The sequence below is a fragment of the Talpa europaea genome (genome assembly GCF_964194135.1).
Source record: "Talpa europaea genome assembly, chromosome: 2".
In the NCBI taxonomy this organism is placed as follows: domain Eukaryota; kingdom Metazoa; phylum Chordata; class Mammalia; order Eulipotyphla; family Talpidae; genus Talpa; species Talpa europaea.
In genome coordinates this window covers 109,941,242-109,959,918 of record NC_140068.1, presented here as the reverse complement: position 1 = coordinate 109,959,918, position 18,677 = coordinate 109,941,242, and the positions used below count along the sequence as shown (strand labels likewise).

The 18,677-nt window shown below is 46.8% G+C and overlaps 2 protein-coding genes across 2 annotated transcripts in view; one reads left to right on the top strand and one right to left on the bottom strand.

Moving 5' to 3' along the window:
• Positions 1-18,677, top strand: part of LOC311188230 (class I histocompatibility antigen, Gogo-OKO alpha chain-like) — a gene marked incomplete at both ends in the record, with an annotated part of 867,329 nt that overhangs the window by 72,236 nt on the left and 776,416 nt on the right. The gene's annotated exons all lie outside the window — the stretch shown is intronic.
• Positions 5,887-13,131, bottom strand: PPP1R10 (protein phosphatase 1 regulatory subunit 10; the record flags this gene model as incomplete). The annotated part of the gene is made up of 18 exons (XM_084228966.1): positions 5,887-6,206; positions 6,458-7,219; positions 7,332-7,445; positions 7,663-7,738; positions 7,834-8,028; positions 8,140-8,203; positions 8,354-8,600; positions 8,700-8,858; positions 8,937-9,081; positions 9,293-9,393; positions 9,917-10,029; positions 10,129-10,234; positions 10,431-10,604; positions 10,742-10,819; positions 11,663-11,714; positions 12,144-12,279; positions 12,435-12,521; positions 13,025-13,131. 18 exons carry the CDS (start codon positions 13,129-13,131, stop codon positions 6,097-6,099), a joined length of 2,826 nt encoding a protein of 941 aa, XP_084085092.1. The 3' UTR covers positions 5,887-6,096.

Here is an 18,677-nt window from a genome sequence, read left to right as displayed (position 1 = left end):
AATGGACCCGGATTCCACTTTGATTGCTTCCTTTTCTCCAAAAGAGTTGTCTGTTCAGCTGCTTCAGACAACTGGGACTTGGCCTTACCCTTGACATCCCCCTGTACCCACAGAGGTGACCTTCATCATTGTGGGGTTCCATCCAGCCATGTTTACGTGGCCAGTTGTCTTGAGACTCTTTTGTCACCCAGAAGCCCGCCTCTGGGCCACCTTAAAACTTCAGGCTTAGCTGCCCCCTGGTCTTCGAGTGTGCTGCCCTTTCCCGGTGGGCTTCATGCTGGCTGACTGAAACACAGCTGTTGCAGCTCCGGGCTGGAGGAGAGTGCCGAGGCCTGTGCTGTCACCCAGGATTAGTGCCTGTAGTCTCACGTCTGGCTGGGGACTGGGGGCAGGAAGGAGTGCTGCTCAACTGAATCTCCCTTTACGGGGGGGGAAATAAAGTAAAGGAGTTGCTGCCACCCTGTCACTCTTTGGAGATCTGTGGGAGCTGGAAAAATCTTGATATGCTTTATTCCATTTTCTAGCAGCATTTTGTCTTCCCTCTTCCCACTAATGCAGTGGATCTGACCAGCTGTTTAAGGAGTCTCCTTATCTCCCCCCAGCCTTTCAGACGAGGGAAAGGGAAAGTGATCCATCCCTTCCATTGCGGATCCTCGAGTCTCACTGTTCAAGCTCCGCCTTATGATGGGACCAGTGCTGATCCTCTCAGCCGACGTGTACAATACTGAGGGGGTGGATAAGACGGGAAAAGACATGGTCTGCCTTCATGAATAGTTTAGTTAGAGATGATTTAGAAAGGAAAGCTTGAACATTTAGTGTGATGTGATTCATTGCCATATGGGATGCTTTAGATTGTAAGTTGTCGCACACTTAAAGAAGGGAAGGGTGATTCAGGATTTGATTATTTAGCAGGATCTCTTGAGGCTGGATCTTGAAAAATGATTTGAATAATGGAAACTGCCATTTTCGGAACCTAGGGAAAAAGCAGGTCTAAGGTTTGGAAGGAAGAGAAAATATTTGGGAGTTAATGAAGAACATGGCTGGTGCAGCCATTTTTCTGATAGGAGTTACGTTGGCGTGGTTTACAAAGTGGTGAATTTATGTAGTGATGGGTGGACTCCCATGTATTTTTTATTGTGAGGATGAGGTAACTAAATGCAGAACTAGGGTAGGCCAGAGAAGCATGAAAGGGAAGGGCACATGGAAAGACCTGGATAGGGGACATGTGAAGAGATCAAGATGTATCCAGTTCTGGGGGAAATATGAAGAGCCGTTTGGTTCGTACTTGCTGAGTTTCGACATCTAATTTTGGGAAGCTATTTCCTGGCCAAGTGAATAAATTGAACTGGACCTTAATAAGCACAAGGTTTATTCTGGAAGTGAAGACTTGCTGCAGAGATAGTTGCACACATGCCGCTAGTGCACATCTGGACAACTGGAGGGGCAAAGTCAGGCTGTTGTACCCAGCACCCGAGCACAATGTCCATGTAAAGTCATTTCCACAGTTCTGTTAAGTAGGTAGATCATAGAATAGTGGGGACCAGGTGACCTCAGACAAGCTGTTAACCTCTTGGTACCTTTTTCCTCATCTGTAAAGTGAAGTTGATAAAAAGCACCTACCTTAAAGATAAATACGTAATTATCTGTAAAGTACTTTAAATTCTTTAGCTTATATGTAATGTTTCATTCTGTACTTAAAATCACTAGTCACCAATCTAGATGAGGTGATATGTAGAATATACAAGTGTTATTTATACTTTCAATACCCAAATTATGCATTTCAGGTTTTTAGTCACTAATTTCACTACTTCACAAGGCTCCAAAATAACTTCTGTCCATGGCATAAATTTCATTTCTTCCCTCAGAATACGTAGTATGTAATGGATTACTAATATGCTTAAATATGGACAAAAAGATGTCCTTTGAAAAAGAGCAGTACACAGATGCCAAAACAACAAAATAATATATTTACATGATACAGTATAGAGGAAAGTAGAATTTCAGTAACAAATATTTTTATTCCTAAACTTTTAATATCTACAAATTATACATTAATGTGGCTCATAATAAACGCCATAGAAATGTGATTCTGGGCCTTCCTAATGGTGCAAGGGGTTAAGTCTCAGCACTATGAAGCTATCAGCAGCCGCTGTGGCCTGAGTTTGATCCCTGGCCAGAGAGCTACCCACATGGCACAGCAGACCTCTCCTGTTTTGCCCGCTGCTCCCCTCAGCAGTGTATTTCAGTAGATCTGTCCTGCTCCCCACTATCTCTAGTGAATCACCCCCCCCCCACCTCTGGTCTACACCCCAGCTCTTGTATGCATAAATAAAATAAATCTTTAAAAAAAAAGTGATTCTCCTCCACACCTTCCTGCTAGGATAACACTCAGGACTAACCTGCCAGAAGTCACCTAGCCTGCAGAGGGCTGTTCCAGGAGTATTTGTTTGACTCCAACGCCCCAGGCATCTGTAGAGTGTGGACTAGGTGGCCACACAATGAGTCCTAGGAGAATGAGACCCAGGCTGGGACTGTGACGTAGGGAAGGCTGACAATGACAATGAAAAAAGGAAAACCAGAAAGGAACTGTGTGTCCATGCAGGACTCCCAGGAGATCTGGGAATAGAGGCAGTGACCTTGTGTGTCACTGTTGAGTGTAGCAACTGAAACAACTGAACTGGCCATTCTAGGGCACTGGCTCTCAAAGCCCCAAACAAGCAGCAGCAGGAGGAGATAGGACACCCAGAATCCTTGACAGAGTTGTGATAAGGATCTAGGAGCGATGGGAGGCACCAGTGGTGTTTATGCAAGAGTGCGAATTGATCTAGATTTCACTATTTTTTTCTAAAGATTTATGCATACAAGAACTGGGGTACATGCCAGAGGTGTGGTGGGGTGAGAGGATTCACCAGAGACAGATTGGGGAATAGAACAGGCAGACTGAGTGAAATACACTTAAGAGGAGGAGCAAGTGGGACAGGAGCAAGTGCGTCATGTGGGTAGCTCCCTGGCCAGGAATTGAACTCATGCCGCAGTGGCTGGCAATAGCTTGATAATACTGAGACTTTAACCCCTATGCCACCAGAGTGGCCCTCTAGTTTTGGTTTGTTTTTTATTTTAAGATTATTTATGCTTACAAGAGGTGGGGTACAGGCCAGGGGTGCGGGGGGTAAGAGGATTCACCAGAGACAGAGTGGGGAGCAGAACAGGCAGAATGACTGAAATAAACTGCTGAGGGGAGCAGCGGGTGAAGTCAGGAGAGGTCTGCTGCGCCACGTGGATTGCTGCCTGGCTGGCCAGGGGTGGAACTCGTTCTGCAAAGGCTGCACATTACCTCATAGTGCTGTGTTTAACCCCTTGTGCCACCAGGGAGGCCCCCTAGTTTTTAATTTTACAAAATTGCTCTGATTGTTGGAGCATGGTGAGGAGAGACCGTGGAGGTGCCAGACCATTCCTTGGAAAGGAGGAGCTTCTTCCTCTTAGAAAGGAAGGTAACCCATGGATATTTTCAAGTGAAGGAAAGTGAAAATGGTACCCGCATCGGATGGGATTCCCTTTCTCAGGAGCTTTGGTGCCAGAGAATCAAGAAGAGTTAGAAGTTTGCCAAGCAGCAGTAAATGTTGAGTCAGTGCTAATAATTTGTCCTAGGCCAACATGTGACTTTCTTTCAATAGTAGGTTTACTGCCTGGGAGCAGCAACGGAAGAAATTGATGATTTAGAATTAGAGATCAAACTAAGATTGGCAGAGAACATCTTGAATTGAAAGCATGAAGGGAGTGGTGGGATGGAAGAAGAAAAAGAGCAAATCAGCTTGAAAATGGGGAGAGAAGTGCCTGCAGGAGCTCAATAGTGTAGTGAAAGGGATGAAATACTTTGCCTACTGCCTCTGCCCCCAAAACTTTTTTTAACAGATTACTTTAATTTTTTGTGGAGAATTTGAAAGAAAATGGCTAGTTCTTTCTTCAACTAGGAAAAGTTTAAGCTCTGGAAGGATTCTTGTGACCTGTTGCAGCAAAGGGAAAGTGAGAAGCAGGCAATAAAAGGAACCAGAAAGGCAACTTAAGGAATGACCCACTTACTTTCACCTGCATGTGTCCTTAATTGGTGTTTCGCCTCTTAGTTTAGCGCTTCTCAGGTCCTCCCCAAGTGCACAGAGCAACAGCAGACTAGTGCCTGAACACCCCTCCAAGACTGGACCAACGGGATAAATCAGTGCCATTGGCCTAAGTGTAAATAAAACCTGGGAAAATTAGGAAGTTGCTGCCCCCATGTGGCCAATCCTGGGAATAGCAGCCAAGAAACGTTCTCTGCGCAGTATTTTCAGTTTTCCAGACAGGATTCAGCAACACCTGGAAACTTGCTAGAAATGCAGCATCTTGGGATCACAGACATACTGCAAATGTGCTGGACCCACCTCCAGTTTGTCTTTTAACAAGCTCTTCAGATTTGAAATTCATGCCCTCAACCCAAGCCCTAGTATCCCAATCCTTGATGCCAACCAAAATATAATTAATTACTCCTACAAGAACAGAACTTCCTAAAGCTAATCCTATCTTTCCATATTTTGGTTTCCCAAAACCTGTCTTCCCAGGAATCTTATGCTATGAAAAATAAAAATCTTGATCCTATGATGCCCAACAGCAGTCCTGTTTTCTTACTCTGTAGAGCCTTCTTTTTTCCCATTGCTGCTTTTCCACTGGAACGGCTCTTCCTAGATAAGGCTTCCTTCCCCCAAACCCCTTCCCTAGTGCAATGCGCCTGTGGCTCCGCCTCCCCAGGTCCTACCGCTTGCTCCAAGGCCGGTGATCGTGGGATCCTCAGTGTCCTTTAATGTTCTGTCACCCAAAGCATCCCTTCACTAGTATTTCACTTCATCCCAGCACTCAGAGATGTTAGCGCCAAAGTTTTGAAAAACATTCTACAAAAATATCTATTAATGTAACTTGAACAGTCAGGACTGGGGTTTTTTTAAACAGAGTCCAAACACACCAGGAGTTAAATAAGCTGCTTTCCATTGTTTATTATTAATGTACAAAATATACAAAACCGAAAGAAAAAAGAATATAATCATCCTTGAATCCATTGTGGCTTTAACCCAAGACCCTGCACAAAACCCAACCAATGCACTGTTTTCATAGAAAACAACTGATGCCGAGACAGGTAAAGGGGAGGCTGGGGAGGGCAGGTCATCTCATTGAATCCACCCAGGAAGGCACCTGGAGGCCTCACACTGTCAGGTCACAGAAGGGGAAGGAGGCACTCTGCCAAAGACAGAGCGTGTAGTGTGGCTAGCAGGCCCAGTGGGCCCAGCGTGCCGGGCTAAAGTTGATGGGAAGCTGGTTTCACTGAAGTGTTTTACAAGTTTCCAGAATGAGGTGAAGCAAGGATGGACCAACACCACAGGCCTCACCCACATCAGCTAAAACTGTCACCAGGTGCAGACGAGTTTGCCATCTTTGAACCCAGCGACCCCTGATGCCAACTTGGGTGTTGACAGAAGGCAGCAGTCTTGAGAAAGGACTCAATGGAAAGCCTGCGTCGGAGAGGGATGGGGATAACCAGTGTTCTAGAACTCAAATCCAGCCTGATCGAGCCCTCTCAGTGCAGTGGGATAGGTCATACCCCTTCACCATCTCCCCACCCCATGAGGAATAATGAGCTTGGCTGGGACGATTTCATAAGTGCAGCTGATCCCATGTCAGAGTTCTGTGTGCATGTGGAGGACCCGCAACGGGAGAGCTGAGGTGTTCTCCAGGATAACCAGCTTTAGGTTCTCAGGCATGAAGGGTAATACTGGAAAAGGGCTTGGGGTACAGGGCAAATCTCCTCAAAAAGTGAAGCCAACTGGGTCTCCTCTTCAGCAGTCCAGGGTAAGAACGTGTCCAGTCTCTCTCCTCCCCAGACTGGAGGAAAATATGTACATCGGTGCACACCAGTGATCAGAACCCCCAGGAACCCGAGCAGGTGGGAACTGAGGGGCCGGCTCCTCATCAGCTGGGAAGGGGGAAAGTGGGCCTCACAGAAGCCATAACAGGGTGGAAGGAGCAAGGCTGCAGTCCTCAGGGGCGTGTGTGGGCGGGGCAGGCAGGTGGTCCCTAGGGCAGGGGGGGCCCATTGACACCCGGGTGGTAGAAGGCACAGTTGTTCTCATAGCGGCAGTTGCCCTTCATCATGAAATGTCGGCAAACAGGGCGGTTTGACATGTCTGTGGAACGACGGCGGGATGGTTAGACAGGCAGCGGCTAGGAGGTCAATGCCACCCTCAACACCTCCCCTCCCTTGAGCACGGCATCTTGAGAACGGTCTCAGAGAGACAGTCTTGGGAATTTGGGGGCAGGCCATGCACTTTGAGAACAAGGGGAAGTCATGTTCTGCCAGGCATACCCAGGGTAGAAAGACTCCCCAGAAATCTGTATGGGACGCTAAAAGCCATATGGGGGCAGGCAGCTTCCTCACCTCCTCCATGGCTGTGGCCTCCATCGTGCCCTCGGTGACCCCCTCCGTGGCCAGGGCCATCATGGCCACGGTGCTCGTGAGGGGGTGGCCCTCGATGGTCGTGGCCTCGGTGACCAGGGACATCGTGAGGTCGGTGGCCATGGGGTCCCCCATGTCCAGGACCTTCATGGGGACGATGTCCACCACTTCCACCCATGCTCCCACCAGGGCCTTCATGGGGGCGATGTCCACTGCTTCCACCCATGCCACTGCCAGGGCCTTCGTGGGGACGATGTCCACTGCCACCGCCCATGCCACTGCCAGGGCCTTCGTGGGGGCGATGTCCGCCGCCACCACCCATGCTGCCGCCAGGGCCTTCGTGGGGGCGATGCCCGCCGCCCATGCCACTGCCAGGGCCTTCATGGGAACGATGTCCACTGCCGCTGCTCATGCCCCCACCGGGGCCTTCGTGGGGGCGATGCCCACCACCTCCAACCATGCCCCCACCAGGGCCTCCTCGTCCATTTGGGGGTCCTCCTCCAGAGCGACCTCCTCTGGCCCCTCGGAATGGAGGAGGAGGGGGAGGGGGTTCATTGCCTCCTCGGCCACCGCGTCCTCTATGATATGGTCCAGGACCCGGTCCTGGACCTCCCCGCATTGGGCCACCCCGCATGGGGTCACCTGGGCCATCCCAGAAGGGATCACCTCCCCGGGGAGGGGGTGGAGGACCCAGGAGACGTGGACCCACTGGCCCGCCGGGGCCCCCAGGACCTCCGTGGGGACCTGTCAAGGAAAAAGGGGGAGAGAAACACTATCAGTTACCTCGCCTCCCAACACAAACCATCTCCCACCTTCTGATCAATCCCGAGAGTCCAACCTCTCATTCATCACCTACCTGGCATAGGTCCCCCAGGTCCAGGGGGGAAGTGCTGCATGCCCTTGGGACCCCCAGGGCCTCCGGGTGGGAAACCATTGGCTATGGGCCCAGGGCCTAGGAGCCCATGGGGAACTGTGAATGAGAAAAGTGAAGCGCTCAGCGAGAGGATTCTGTATGTGACTTTGCACTTAGCATGCCCAACTGACGCCCTCTCACACCCACCTGGCAGAGCCACGCGCTCTGTCCAATCTTCCCCTTCCATGTCTTGCCGTTAGTGGCAATACCCCCGCCTCCCCTAATTCCACCGTGGCTTCCGCCCCCCAGAGCCCGGCGCTGGCCTGATGATTACCAAGCATCTGCTTGATCTTGTCCGAATAGTCCGGCTGTTTCAGCAGTTCCTCTGAGGGGTGACTATTTGGGCTGCCCTGTTGGGGAAGGTCAGTAGAGGGCAGGGTGAGAACCCCCGGAGAGCAGGATTGAGGACGCGGAGGATGGGGGCAGAGAGGAAGGAGGTACATACCATTATGGAAGTGAGGATCTCCTGAACATTGATGCCTCCTCCTCCGGGACCCTGGGGGCTCTTCCCAGCACCCATGCTTCCCATAAGATTGGCCAGAACAGGAGGCAACTTAGAGCCACCTGCCCCATCAGGTGAGCCACCAGCGCCCCCAGGCTCTAGGGTCTCCATATACGGGGTCTCATCCATTGAACATTCCTAAAAGAAGAACAGGAAAACAATTAGGACCAACTAAAAGAGTCAAGGGACACTGTCACATGAAAAATGCATTAAAATCAATCCCAACCTCCATTGCCATGTAGCACTCACCTCATCTAGGGGGATGAGTTTCGGAGGTACAGGTTCATAGGGCTCAGGATCAGGCTCATGAGGACTATCGGGAATGCCGCAGGAGATGGAGGAAAGAATGATAGTCAAGTTATTTATTCGGGCCCTCAAATTTCCTCCCAGCCTCCTGCCCTGACACCCCTTAGGAGTCCAAGCGCTCCACACCCAGGGCATAAGTGAACCCCCACCTGCTCACCTTTCCTTGTTCAGGAAGAGCTCCTGAAGGATTCCTTTCTCCCGCTCAGCCTGGATATACCGCTCCTGGCTGTTGCTTCCAGGGGTGACAAGAGGTGAGGGCAGCACCAGGGGCCGAGGACACACCCAGGGCACCTTCTCTTCCATGTTGTCATGGCTCAAACGCCGGGCTGTCTCAAATGCGTGTCGGTCTGACAGTATCTCACGCTTGGCTGCCTCACCAAAGTCCTTGATCTTGTTCACATTCACTAATGTGAGGAAACACACGCACAGGAGTAAGCACATCAAGCACTTTCTTTTTAAATTCGCTACACCTGCCTATTAAGATAGGTGACTGGCCCTCTTACCACGTTCAGTTTCATCCAGTTCAAAGTAGAAATATTCTCTGAGCTTGCCCTCCTCAGGCCATGTCACAGTTTTCCTTTTCCTGCCCTTCCGAGTCAGCTGGTTAGGATCTCCGGGACTCTCCACCGGCTTTGCATCCAGAGCTCCGGGCTCCAAAGAGGCTAAAGAAGCAGAAGAGGTTTCAGACCCAGGTCCTTCCTTGCAGAAAACCCACTATCTGAACCCTCTGCCAGACTAACCTGTGTCCATGAGCTCTGGGACCTCAACAGGGGGGACTGGGGTTCCCGGACGATCTGTGTCTGTAGCCTCGGGGGGGGTGGGTTCTGGGGAAGAAGGCTTGGCTGTGCTTGGTTCTGTGCTTGTTTTCCCTTCAAATGGGCTTGGCTATTGGGAAAGAAAAAGATGCCAATGAGCGGATGGGAGAGCCAGGTCCAGGGTACTGGGCAGGATCCCCAGGGGTTCCCATAAAGAAGACCAACTCCAACCCACCCACCACCTGATGCCCCAAGACCTCTGATACACAACTCTTCTTGTCCTCCCCAACCACTCCCAGCTGCCAGGACCTGCCTACGACACCTACCACCCACGCCCATACCTTGGCAGCTGTAGGCGACAGCACTTTCTTCTTCTTTTTAATTTTGATGCCTGGAACAGGGGCTGAATTGAGAGCATCCAGAAAGCCCAGGCCCTCCATAGCTACAAAAGGAAAAAGCAGAAAATGGACTCATCAGACCTACTTGATGACCTTACTACTATAGAAAAGTCTGGGGCAAAAATGGACTAATAGAATGGAGATCCTGCCTCAACTCAGGACACAGATAAATTAAGGTGGCCAGGAAACATATGCAGCAGAATTGACACAAGGAATTATCATCATTGTTCTATATTCCTTTTAAAAGGAGGTAAGCCAAGGCTTTGGCTATGAATCAGAGCTCAGGTAACTTACAAAGCCAGCCCCTGTGGACATGACAGGCTATCCTGCCAGCTGGGAGTGCCCCTAACCAATCATTGACTAGCATGCCTCGCTACCTCAGCTCTAAAATTACATACTCCCAAGTCATCCCATGAAAGGGGAGTTCCAGAATTGCTAAAGTTAAAGGAGATGGAGAAACTGGAGGAGAACAATGAAAAGACGCTCTCTCCCCGCTCACCCCACAATTCATTCCCATGAAAAGAGTCTGCTCCTGATTCAAAGTACACATCCCCACTTTCAACTCACGTTGTGGTGGGATGATCTTGACCTTGATCTCTTTGGTGGCATTAGGGGTTGTGTTGAGTGGCTTGTACTTCTTCTCTGCCGGGGGGGCAGCATCTCCCGGAGCAGCTGCAGAGCTGTCAGAAGAGGAACTGTCAACAACTCCTTCTCACCCCTCCTTTCTCCCTCCTGCCCACAGACCCAACCCATTCAGAAACCCACAACATGGTCCGTACCTCTGACGCTTGAGGGGGATGGGCTTAAGGTTGTACTTGTCAGAAACCACCACTGCACTGGCGTTCTTCTTCACAGGCACCAAAGACGGGGTCTCCAGTTCTAGCCCTGGGGCAAAAGACACAGTATCCAGTTGACTCATAACCCATGCGCTTGACTTTTCCTCCCTGTCGCTACCCTCAAATCTAGCCTTGAATGCACACCCCCAAACCTTCTCCCACAGGTTTATCATATGGGAAAACCAACTTTCCTCCTCCCTGTGCACATATCCACAGACCAGCCTGAGGCCAGCCAACAGCCTTACCAGTGGAGCGGAACTTGGCATGACTGGGAGCTGTGGTTCGAAGAGACTTGGGCTTCTCCTTCTTTTTCTCCGGGGCTTCCTCAGTTCGGGTCTCAGTCTTCACTTCAGTCAAAGGTCGCTCAGGAGGGGTTGTTCGACTCTTTCCCTCTTCTTTACGTTTTTTCTTGTCTTTCTCTGTTATGGAAAAATCAAAGCAGAAAAGAATTTTATTTAAAGAGAAAGTCTACCAGTCAGAGGTGAAACTGAGCGGGAACTGAAGGCTACATGCCAGCTGGAAAGAAATACAAGGGGTAAAAGACTAAGGAGCTTACCAGCAGGCTGGGTGCTGCTCTGGGAGCGAATGACAGCCATCCAGTCACTGACAAGGACTGAGGCCAGTTTCCGAAGTTCTGCAGGTAAGAGAAAGGGAAAATATTAAAATGTTGTTCTTCTAGTTAACAGAAAATAGACATGTTTGAAAATATACTTGTGAAAAATCTGTGCAATGGAAAAAGTAACTCAAGAGTTTTAGTGTATGCTGTAGAAACTACACTCAAACATGGGAATCAGAAGCACAGAGATTAAAGTCACAGAACTGGAAGGTGGCAGAACCAACCCAGTTCCCCTGATCTTCCCCTAATCACTTGTTGAAAGAATAGAAAATAAAGTGAGAAGAAAGATAGGGAGGGTTAAGTATTGAGGGATTACTGATTTTAAAAGAAACATTACGTGGTGTGCCTAAAAAGTGACTTAATGCAAAATGTGTCGGAGGCAGATTTATTTAGCTCCATTAAGAAATTTTTTTAGACAATCTTTTTTCTTTCTTTCTTTTTTTTTTTTTTAAAAAGATTGGGCCTCCCTGGTGGTGCAACGGGTTAAGATGCAAGATATGAAGCTATCTGCAGCCACTGCAGCATGAGTTCAATCCCTGGCCAGGGAGCTACCCACATGGCATAGCAGACCTCTCCTGTCTCACCCACTGCTCCCCTCAGCAGTGTATTTCAGCAAATCTGCCTGTTCTGCTCCCAGCTCTGTCTCTGGTGAATCCTCTCATCCCTCGCACCTCTGGCCTACACCCCAGCTCTTGCATGCATAAATAAATAAATCTTTAAAATAAATAAATGAAACAGAGAAAACTCAAATGAGGTAGAAAGAGAAGGAATAAAGAAGAATCTAAGAATGGGGAGAGAGATGAAGATATCAATGTGGAAGTAATAGAGAAAGGGCAAAACAGAGAAAGGACCAGCCCCTACCTTCATCCTCACTTGACTTGCTCAGTTGCTTCACCAGTTTGGCTGTGTTGTTCTGTGAGAGAGGGAACAGCAGAAAGGTAAATGCCAGTGGGAAATAAATCCATAGCTACAACCCCACAAACACACTCACCATCTCTCAATAGTCCTTTGAGAGACAGTGACTAACACTGATACAGCACTCTACCTTTGACAAGGTCTCCATAGACACATTCTTACTTAATCTTTAGAACAACCCAGTTAGGTAGGTACAATTATTTCTACTTTATTTAGAAAAAAACTTTGGCTCAGATACATGAAGTGTCCACGTCACATACGTATTAAAGGAGATAACTCTAACCAAATCGTCTGATTCCAAATTCCTATTTTTTTCTATCATTCTACCTTACAGCTGCAAGACTGCAGTCACATGACAGTCAGTGTGAGTTTTTCATCTCTTAGGCCAAACCAGAAAGGAAGCATCAGGATGTTAAGATTCAGGTACCTGCTTGAGATGGTCCACAGTGAGCGGAAGGTGCTGCAAGGTCAGCAGAATTTGCTGCAAGAGGGGAATGTTGTTGGTTGTCTTTGAGTATGTTAGCCAATTGTTAAGAAGCTTGTAGCCACCAACATCAATAAATCTGTGGGTAGGTAGAAGGAAAATCTGTAAGGCCCTTCCTGGATTTGGGAAGCACCACATCCCATACTTCTAGTCCTCCCTCAACAACCCAAGAACCCCATGCCTCACACCTCCCCCCACCTTCTTCTCATCCCATCTACCCAGATCCCCACTTACTTGACCAATATTTCTGGTGAACGGGTTTGCAGGAGAATGTTCAAGTAAGTGCAGCGACTCACCATCTTTCGTGCTTCCTTCATCAGACTGAGAGAGAGGAGTTCAAGTTAGAGAGAGCACAGCTGGAGGGTGCCTGCTTTTCAGCAGGGAAGTCTTGCATCTGAGGGGTGCCTAAAAATTCCCAATGACTTGAGACTTTTGCTCGAGAGGCTCACCCAGGCCTCCAGGAGGAGGAGACAGATCCAGAATGAAATGGAAACGCACGGGGATGGACGATAACTGAGGACTGAAGTCTGATCTGGGGAAGGCAGCATTACTGCTTCCCTAACACACAGGACGCGTGAGTCTGCTTTCAAGAATTCTGTCACCTGGCTCCCATTTCCTTCCTTCTAACGTGTGACCCTCATGGGACTGTGGATGTCCAAATATCCAGGTTCCAGTATGGCCAGCGGCCACAGGATCATCTATTCCTATGACTTATTTGAATTCTATTCCACTGATGTTTCCTTTTCACTCCAGGAATACTTGCTCCTGTCTGTCTTAATTTTAGCCATATTAGAAGATACAAGGAAGCCAAAGGGTAGACTCACCTGAAGATCTTGGCAATCCCATCCACACTCTTGACTTCCCCATCTCGGTTAAGAAAGCTATCGAGGCCCTTGAGAAGCTCTTTAGGGTCTATGGGACCCGAACCCATGATCGAGGTTTCTGCGAGACAGAACAAAGCCACAGAATAAATGGGTGGCAAGGACAGTCCCTGACATCTATTAAATTCCATCTCTACATTTGACCAAATATAGCAACTAATTACTCAAACTACATTCAACTACACTCACCATTTTCTAGGTAAGAAAAATCAAGAAGCCATTGTTACCGAGAAAATAGCAATGTTAATATGAAGACTAGATTGGAGGAATGGGACGCACACCTCTCCTGCCCCGCTAACTACATCCTCCCAGGACAGCTGAACTTCACTAGATTGCATTAAAGCCAAGATTCATGTTCCTATGACAAAACACTCAACTCTTCAAGACATTTTTACTTATTAGGTTTTGTCCCCTCTTAGCTGCTTAGCTGTTGATAAATCCGGCTTGGGGGGAAAAATGTAACTTGACAAGAACCGGGCCAATCGTAGGTGCTTGGGCTAAATGTCTTCTAAGAGTCAATCTCTTTTTATTTGAGGCCATTAAGCATCCCAAGTGGCAGGATATGTTCTACTTGCACCAGTAGACAAGGAGTTAAAGTACTAATAGAACACAAAACTTGAAAACAGAGCCTTTCCCTCACTCCTGGACAGGGCAGGATAGAGTACCCAGGATAGAGCGTGGGGAGAGAGCCCAGGAATGGAGACAAGAGGGTCCTCCTCAGCCTGGAATAGAGTATCACTCGGCAACCAAAAGTCACAAGTTTTTATTGTTTCAAAATTAAGGGCAAGACTGGTTTGTGGTTTCAAAACCAAGTTGTAAATCTGACCCCTTCTTCCCAAATCACACCACCATCCAAGGATGTCCAAGACCTGAAATTGGAAACCACAGAGCCAAAAAGAACATACCAGATAAAGCTAGAAACTGGGGGAAATGCCATTACGCTTTAAGTAGCTACTTCAGAATAGGCCAGAAAAGTTTAGTAAAGCTGAACTGCTGGGACAGAGTTGGGTGAAGCAAATGCTAGTCCAGGACCCAAATAAGAAAGTAGTTTAGAATCAGTATGGCTCTGACTGGCACTTTCATCCACATGTCTCCTCAACACTGGCTTGGCTCCTGAGAACCAAAAAAGCAAGTTAGTTCAGTAATGTCTGCATTTGGGAAATAAGGCTAACACTGAGAAAGGAGACTCAGAGAGGCCAGGAGAAAACCACCTCTTGCATCCTGCCGCTGGTACAATATGACAGCTACAATGTCAGCAGAAAGGTAAGAAAACCAGTATTTTACAAATATAACTATACTTAGGGCAGAAAACAGGCTTCTCATTGAAAAATAAAATTCTCTTTGTTCTCAAACCAAAAAAGAAAAATCTCAAACTTTTAGTGCTCCCAACAAAAGGTCAATTATTTTTCTAACTATATAGCTCCTGTAAGACCTAGTAGACAAGAAGTAGCAGCAGCAGGGAGGAGTCTGATTCTTGAAATAACCTGTGGGCTGAACATATGGAAGTAGATGAGGTAAAGAATGCTGAGGTGAGGAATCTGGGTTAAGTGTGCTGTCGCTGCCGCCCTGGAACTCCACGAGGACAGGTAGAACTTGAGGTCTGAAGAAAAAACATTCAAGCAGGATACCGGGTAAGATTAGCAGTCCACAGGCCAAGTCCACTAAACTGTGATGATTCTTAGAGACAAGGACACAGGGATAAAGAAATATTCCCCGTGTAATAAGAGTCTATCAAATGACGCTATAAAGAGATATAAACACAATAAAGGGACACATAAGACAGAGTCCCATCTGTTGGAGACTGGAAAAGCAATGAATGAATCCAAATATACATGAGCAACCAAAACATATACAATCTGTTAAGTCTTCAATTAAACTAGCATCATTTAAATCAGCCCCACCTAAGTACAGCTGACCCCTCTGAGGTGAACTGAATGTGCATCACCTCGGAGAACTTCCTTCTGCAGAGCCAACTACCCCCTAAGCTAACAGCCCTGCTACCACTACCTTCTCCAGAAACTCAAATTGTGACCCGAGTTCAAATCTTCCTTCACTTGAAGAGGGAGGGTATGAGATAAGGAAGAAAAGTCATCCTTAGAGAGAAAAAGCTATTTACATAGCTAAATTCTGCCCAGTGCCTTCTGTTCCTGGGACAACTTTTTAATTCCCACTCACAAGCACAAAAAACAAGGGAAGCTAGGAGACAAAGCAAATATGAAATATTAATTTCTACTATTATTTTTCTATTATATTTTAGAAATCTTACAAAAGTAAATGAGCACCAATCATTGTCCTACAATGCAAGTGGGTTTTTTCATGATGGTTTTGCACCAGGCACTTTTCACTCATAAAATCAAGGAGGCCAAATGTCTTACAACCTAATTTCCCTACTTTGAAGTCGGTACATTTTGAAAGAAATTCCAAAGCACTCATGTGGTAAGGAATGAAGAGCCTGAATTCCTGGCACAGGCCTACAGTATAAAAGGGAAGTGAGCTGGCCAGGGAGGAGCAGCAGCCTCCTGGTGTTACAGCAACATTACCTACTCTGGAATGAAAGCTTGAGGAAGTTTTCTGCAACCAAAAATAATCCAGGACATATTTTCTCTTAATGTCCTTGAAAGCAGAACATACAGAAGAGGGAAGCGGGAGAGGGGTAGGGAAGCAACCCCTGCCTTATCCCCACCTTGTCCTAAACTATGCTTTCCTTAGGGAGGATATTGCTTGCACAGACAGGCATCACTGACAAAAGGCACTGGTGAATTTTCTACCCTTACCAGTTAATGTCCAGAAATGACACTGACTCCTGCCTCCAAGAGGAATTTTACTTGAGGGTTATTCAATTAAATAGGGTGAAAAATACCTACCTTGGCTAAAGCTGTTCTATACCCACCACCAATGAAACAAGTGAATTGGCTTAGGACAAAAATTCTAAGAAAATCATCACAACACCCTTCTAACAAAGGAGGAAGGCGTTTGAGTTTACTTTTACTTAAAAGCCTTAGCATTTCTGGAAAATGCTTTGTACCTAACCCCTTATGTTACATTACAAAGGGGTTCCTTTGCTCAGTGTCTGAAGCATTTTCTAGTATGACTCAACACTAAGACTTAATGTCTCTCAGGTGCTTCACAAGATACTCCTCTTACTAGTTAAGCCCCTTTCCTTCAAAGTCATTTTGAAAAAACCCGGTACAGGCTCTCTCCAGAAGCTTATTTGCTTTCAGCAAGGATGTAAAAATCACCAACCCTCCCCACCACAGGAAAGAAGCCCAGAATAGAACGCTGGCAACAAACTACAAGGATCAGATTCTCTTGAGGTTTTCTGGGTGGATTTGGTTTCTCTAGCAGACCTCACTTCCCATCTCCCATGTTAAGGAAGATCTTCTTTATTAATTCCCTGGTCACTAGAGATCAGGAGCCCCAATGGGTAGAATGTTCAGCTCCCACGGAAGGTATGCTGCAGAGGAACATGACAAACTGCTTAAAAGAAAAAACTTGTGGTCAATAGACATGGGGAAGAGCCCCTCCCATCCAATCCAAGTTCAAGATATAATTTGAGAAGCCATACCCGGTAGGAAATTAGCCCTGAAGTCTCACCCAAGTCACCACAGGACAGTTATGCAAAATGGCTTTCCAATTCTGCCTAGAACCTCCACGCTTCAATGCAGGACTTAAAAGAAATGAAAAGTATATGGAGAATCTGATAAAGATTTTGAAAAATTGAAGGAAGAAAGGGATAGGGCGCCCAACACCACCCTCAGATAGGGCATGGCTTTAGAGCATGCACCAATTGCTGCAGTAGAGCAGTCGAAAAATGAAGAGGACATAATTCTCCCACTAATGTTTTTAAGGAGTTTCCTTTAGAAGGGAAAAGAAATTCAAAGTAGGTGGCTCTTTGGAAAAAAAAGAAATGAAGGTTGTGAAATGTAATACCAGAAAGGTTTTGCTTACCAGAAACCGTAGCTTGATTCCCCCTGCCTTGAGTTTACAACTGCCGCCTCCTTTCCTAAAGATTCACTTCTCATCCTAGTACCAATGTACAGGAGCTAAGCAACTGGAGACTGTGACACAGCACTGAACACAAAGAGTTTATCCCCAAACCCAGAGGTGGGAATTAGGGTGATTTAGAAGTCCTAAAGTACCCATGTCCCCCCAGATTCTCATACAAAGCCACCAAATGCAGGAGGCCTAAGGACTGGTCCTGGAGCAAAAATGACATTTGTCACTAGGCCCCATTTGTCTATTTACACAAGCCCTGGTTTTGCCCCAGTAACCCGACATACATACTCCATCACACACTCCCCCCAACAGGACCCCAGTCTCAAAAAGTATTGTTGGATTTTCCACCCCTGGCAACTGAAGCAGGGACACTTCCAAGCAGTTGTGATGAGTGAGAGAAGGTGAAAATAAAAGCAATAGGCCGATTGTTAAAACTTAAATACTAGAGCTGCCCAAAGAGTTAGGCAGCTTCAAGACCTAGTTTCTGTAGTTTTTCCCCTTTCAGGAAAAAACAAGATAATGCTCTAAACAAGGAAAATGTCTTTTCCTATCTAGCAGCAGCGTGCACAGGAGTCCAGAAGGCATCTGCCCAGGGGTGGAGTTTCAAGAGGGTGGAGAGAGGAGGGAGGCTGATTACATCACCTTTCAATGCAGCTCCTCCCCCTTGATCAAGTTTCTAGGGCGGCCCTAAGCTCTGGATGGCAAAAGGGGAAGAAAAACAACAAAGAAGCAGGGACGCCATTTTGTAATGAAGAGGAAAACTTGAAAAAAAGCTTTACCAGCTATGCCGGAGCGAGTTACCTTAAAAAACGCCTTTTAAGTAAAAAATCAAAACCCAGCCCCCACTCCATCTGAATAATTACCTATTTTGAGTCAGTCAAGAACATTGTGAAAATAAAATCAATTAAAATATTAAAAGAACAATTTTCTGTGGGGAATTGAATTTGCAACTGATTCCGCTACGATCGACCACCCCCCATCTCCTATAAACGTAAAGGGGGGGGGACTTGGACCCCTCTCAACAAATAGGGTTGAGGTGGGAGGACAGGAGAAAAATGGGTCAAGACACAACCTGCAACGCCGCTTGGAAGACAAAAGGACAAGGAAAGTCGCCATATTGAAGCAGGGAAGAAAAATATTCCTTTTAACGACACAAATCTTTTAGAAAGCTAGCATTCAATTGCACTAAATGGCTTTAAATATACTCCTGAATTGCACATTTCCCCACCTTTCCACCCTCAATTTAGTATTCCCCCGATCAAAAAGTATCAAGTTAAAATGTTAATCACTTTGCTTTTTAAAATAACCTATGCAATTTGCAACAATTACAAAACATTACCACCCCAACTAAAATATCTTGTATGTACTGGAACTAAGATTATATTTTGCCCTGAATTAAGTGTCTTGCAATCTTTATTCCTAGATTGCCACCTATTTTAAACACACAAATAAATCCCAAGCAAATTACATTAAAATTGAGAGGATTTAACAATCATTTAAAGTCATAGCCGGCTATTATTTCTCTCTGCCCATCTCCTTACCCTGCAATCTTTATGTACAGATTGCTTATTAATCTGGCAAATTGAAAGGCGCCCTGCTT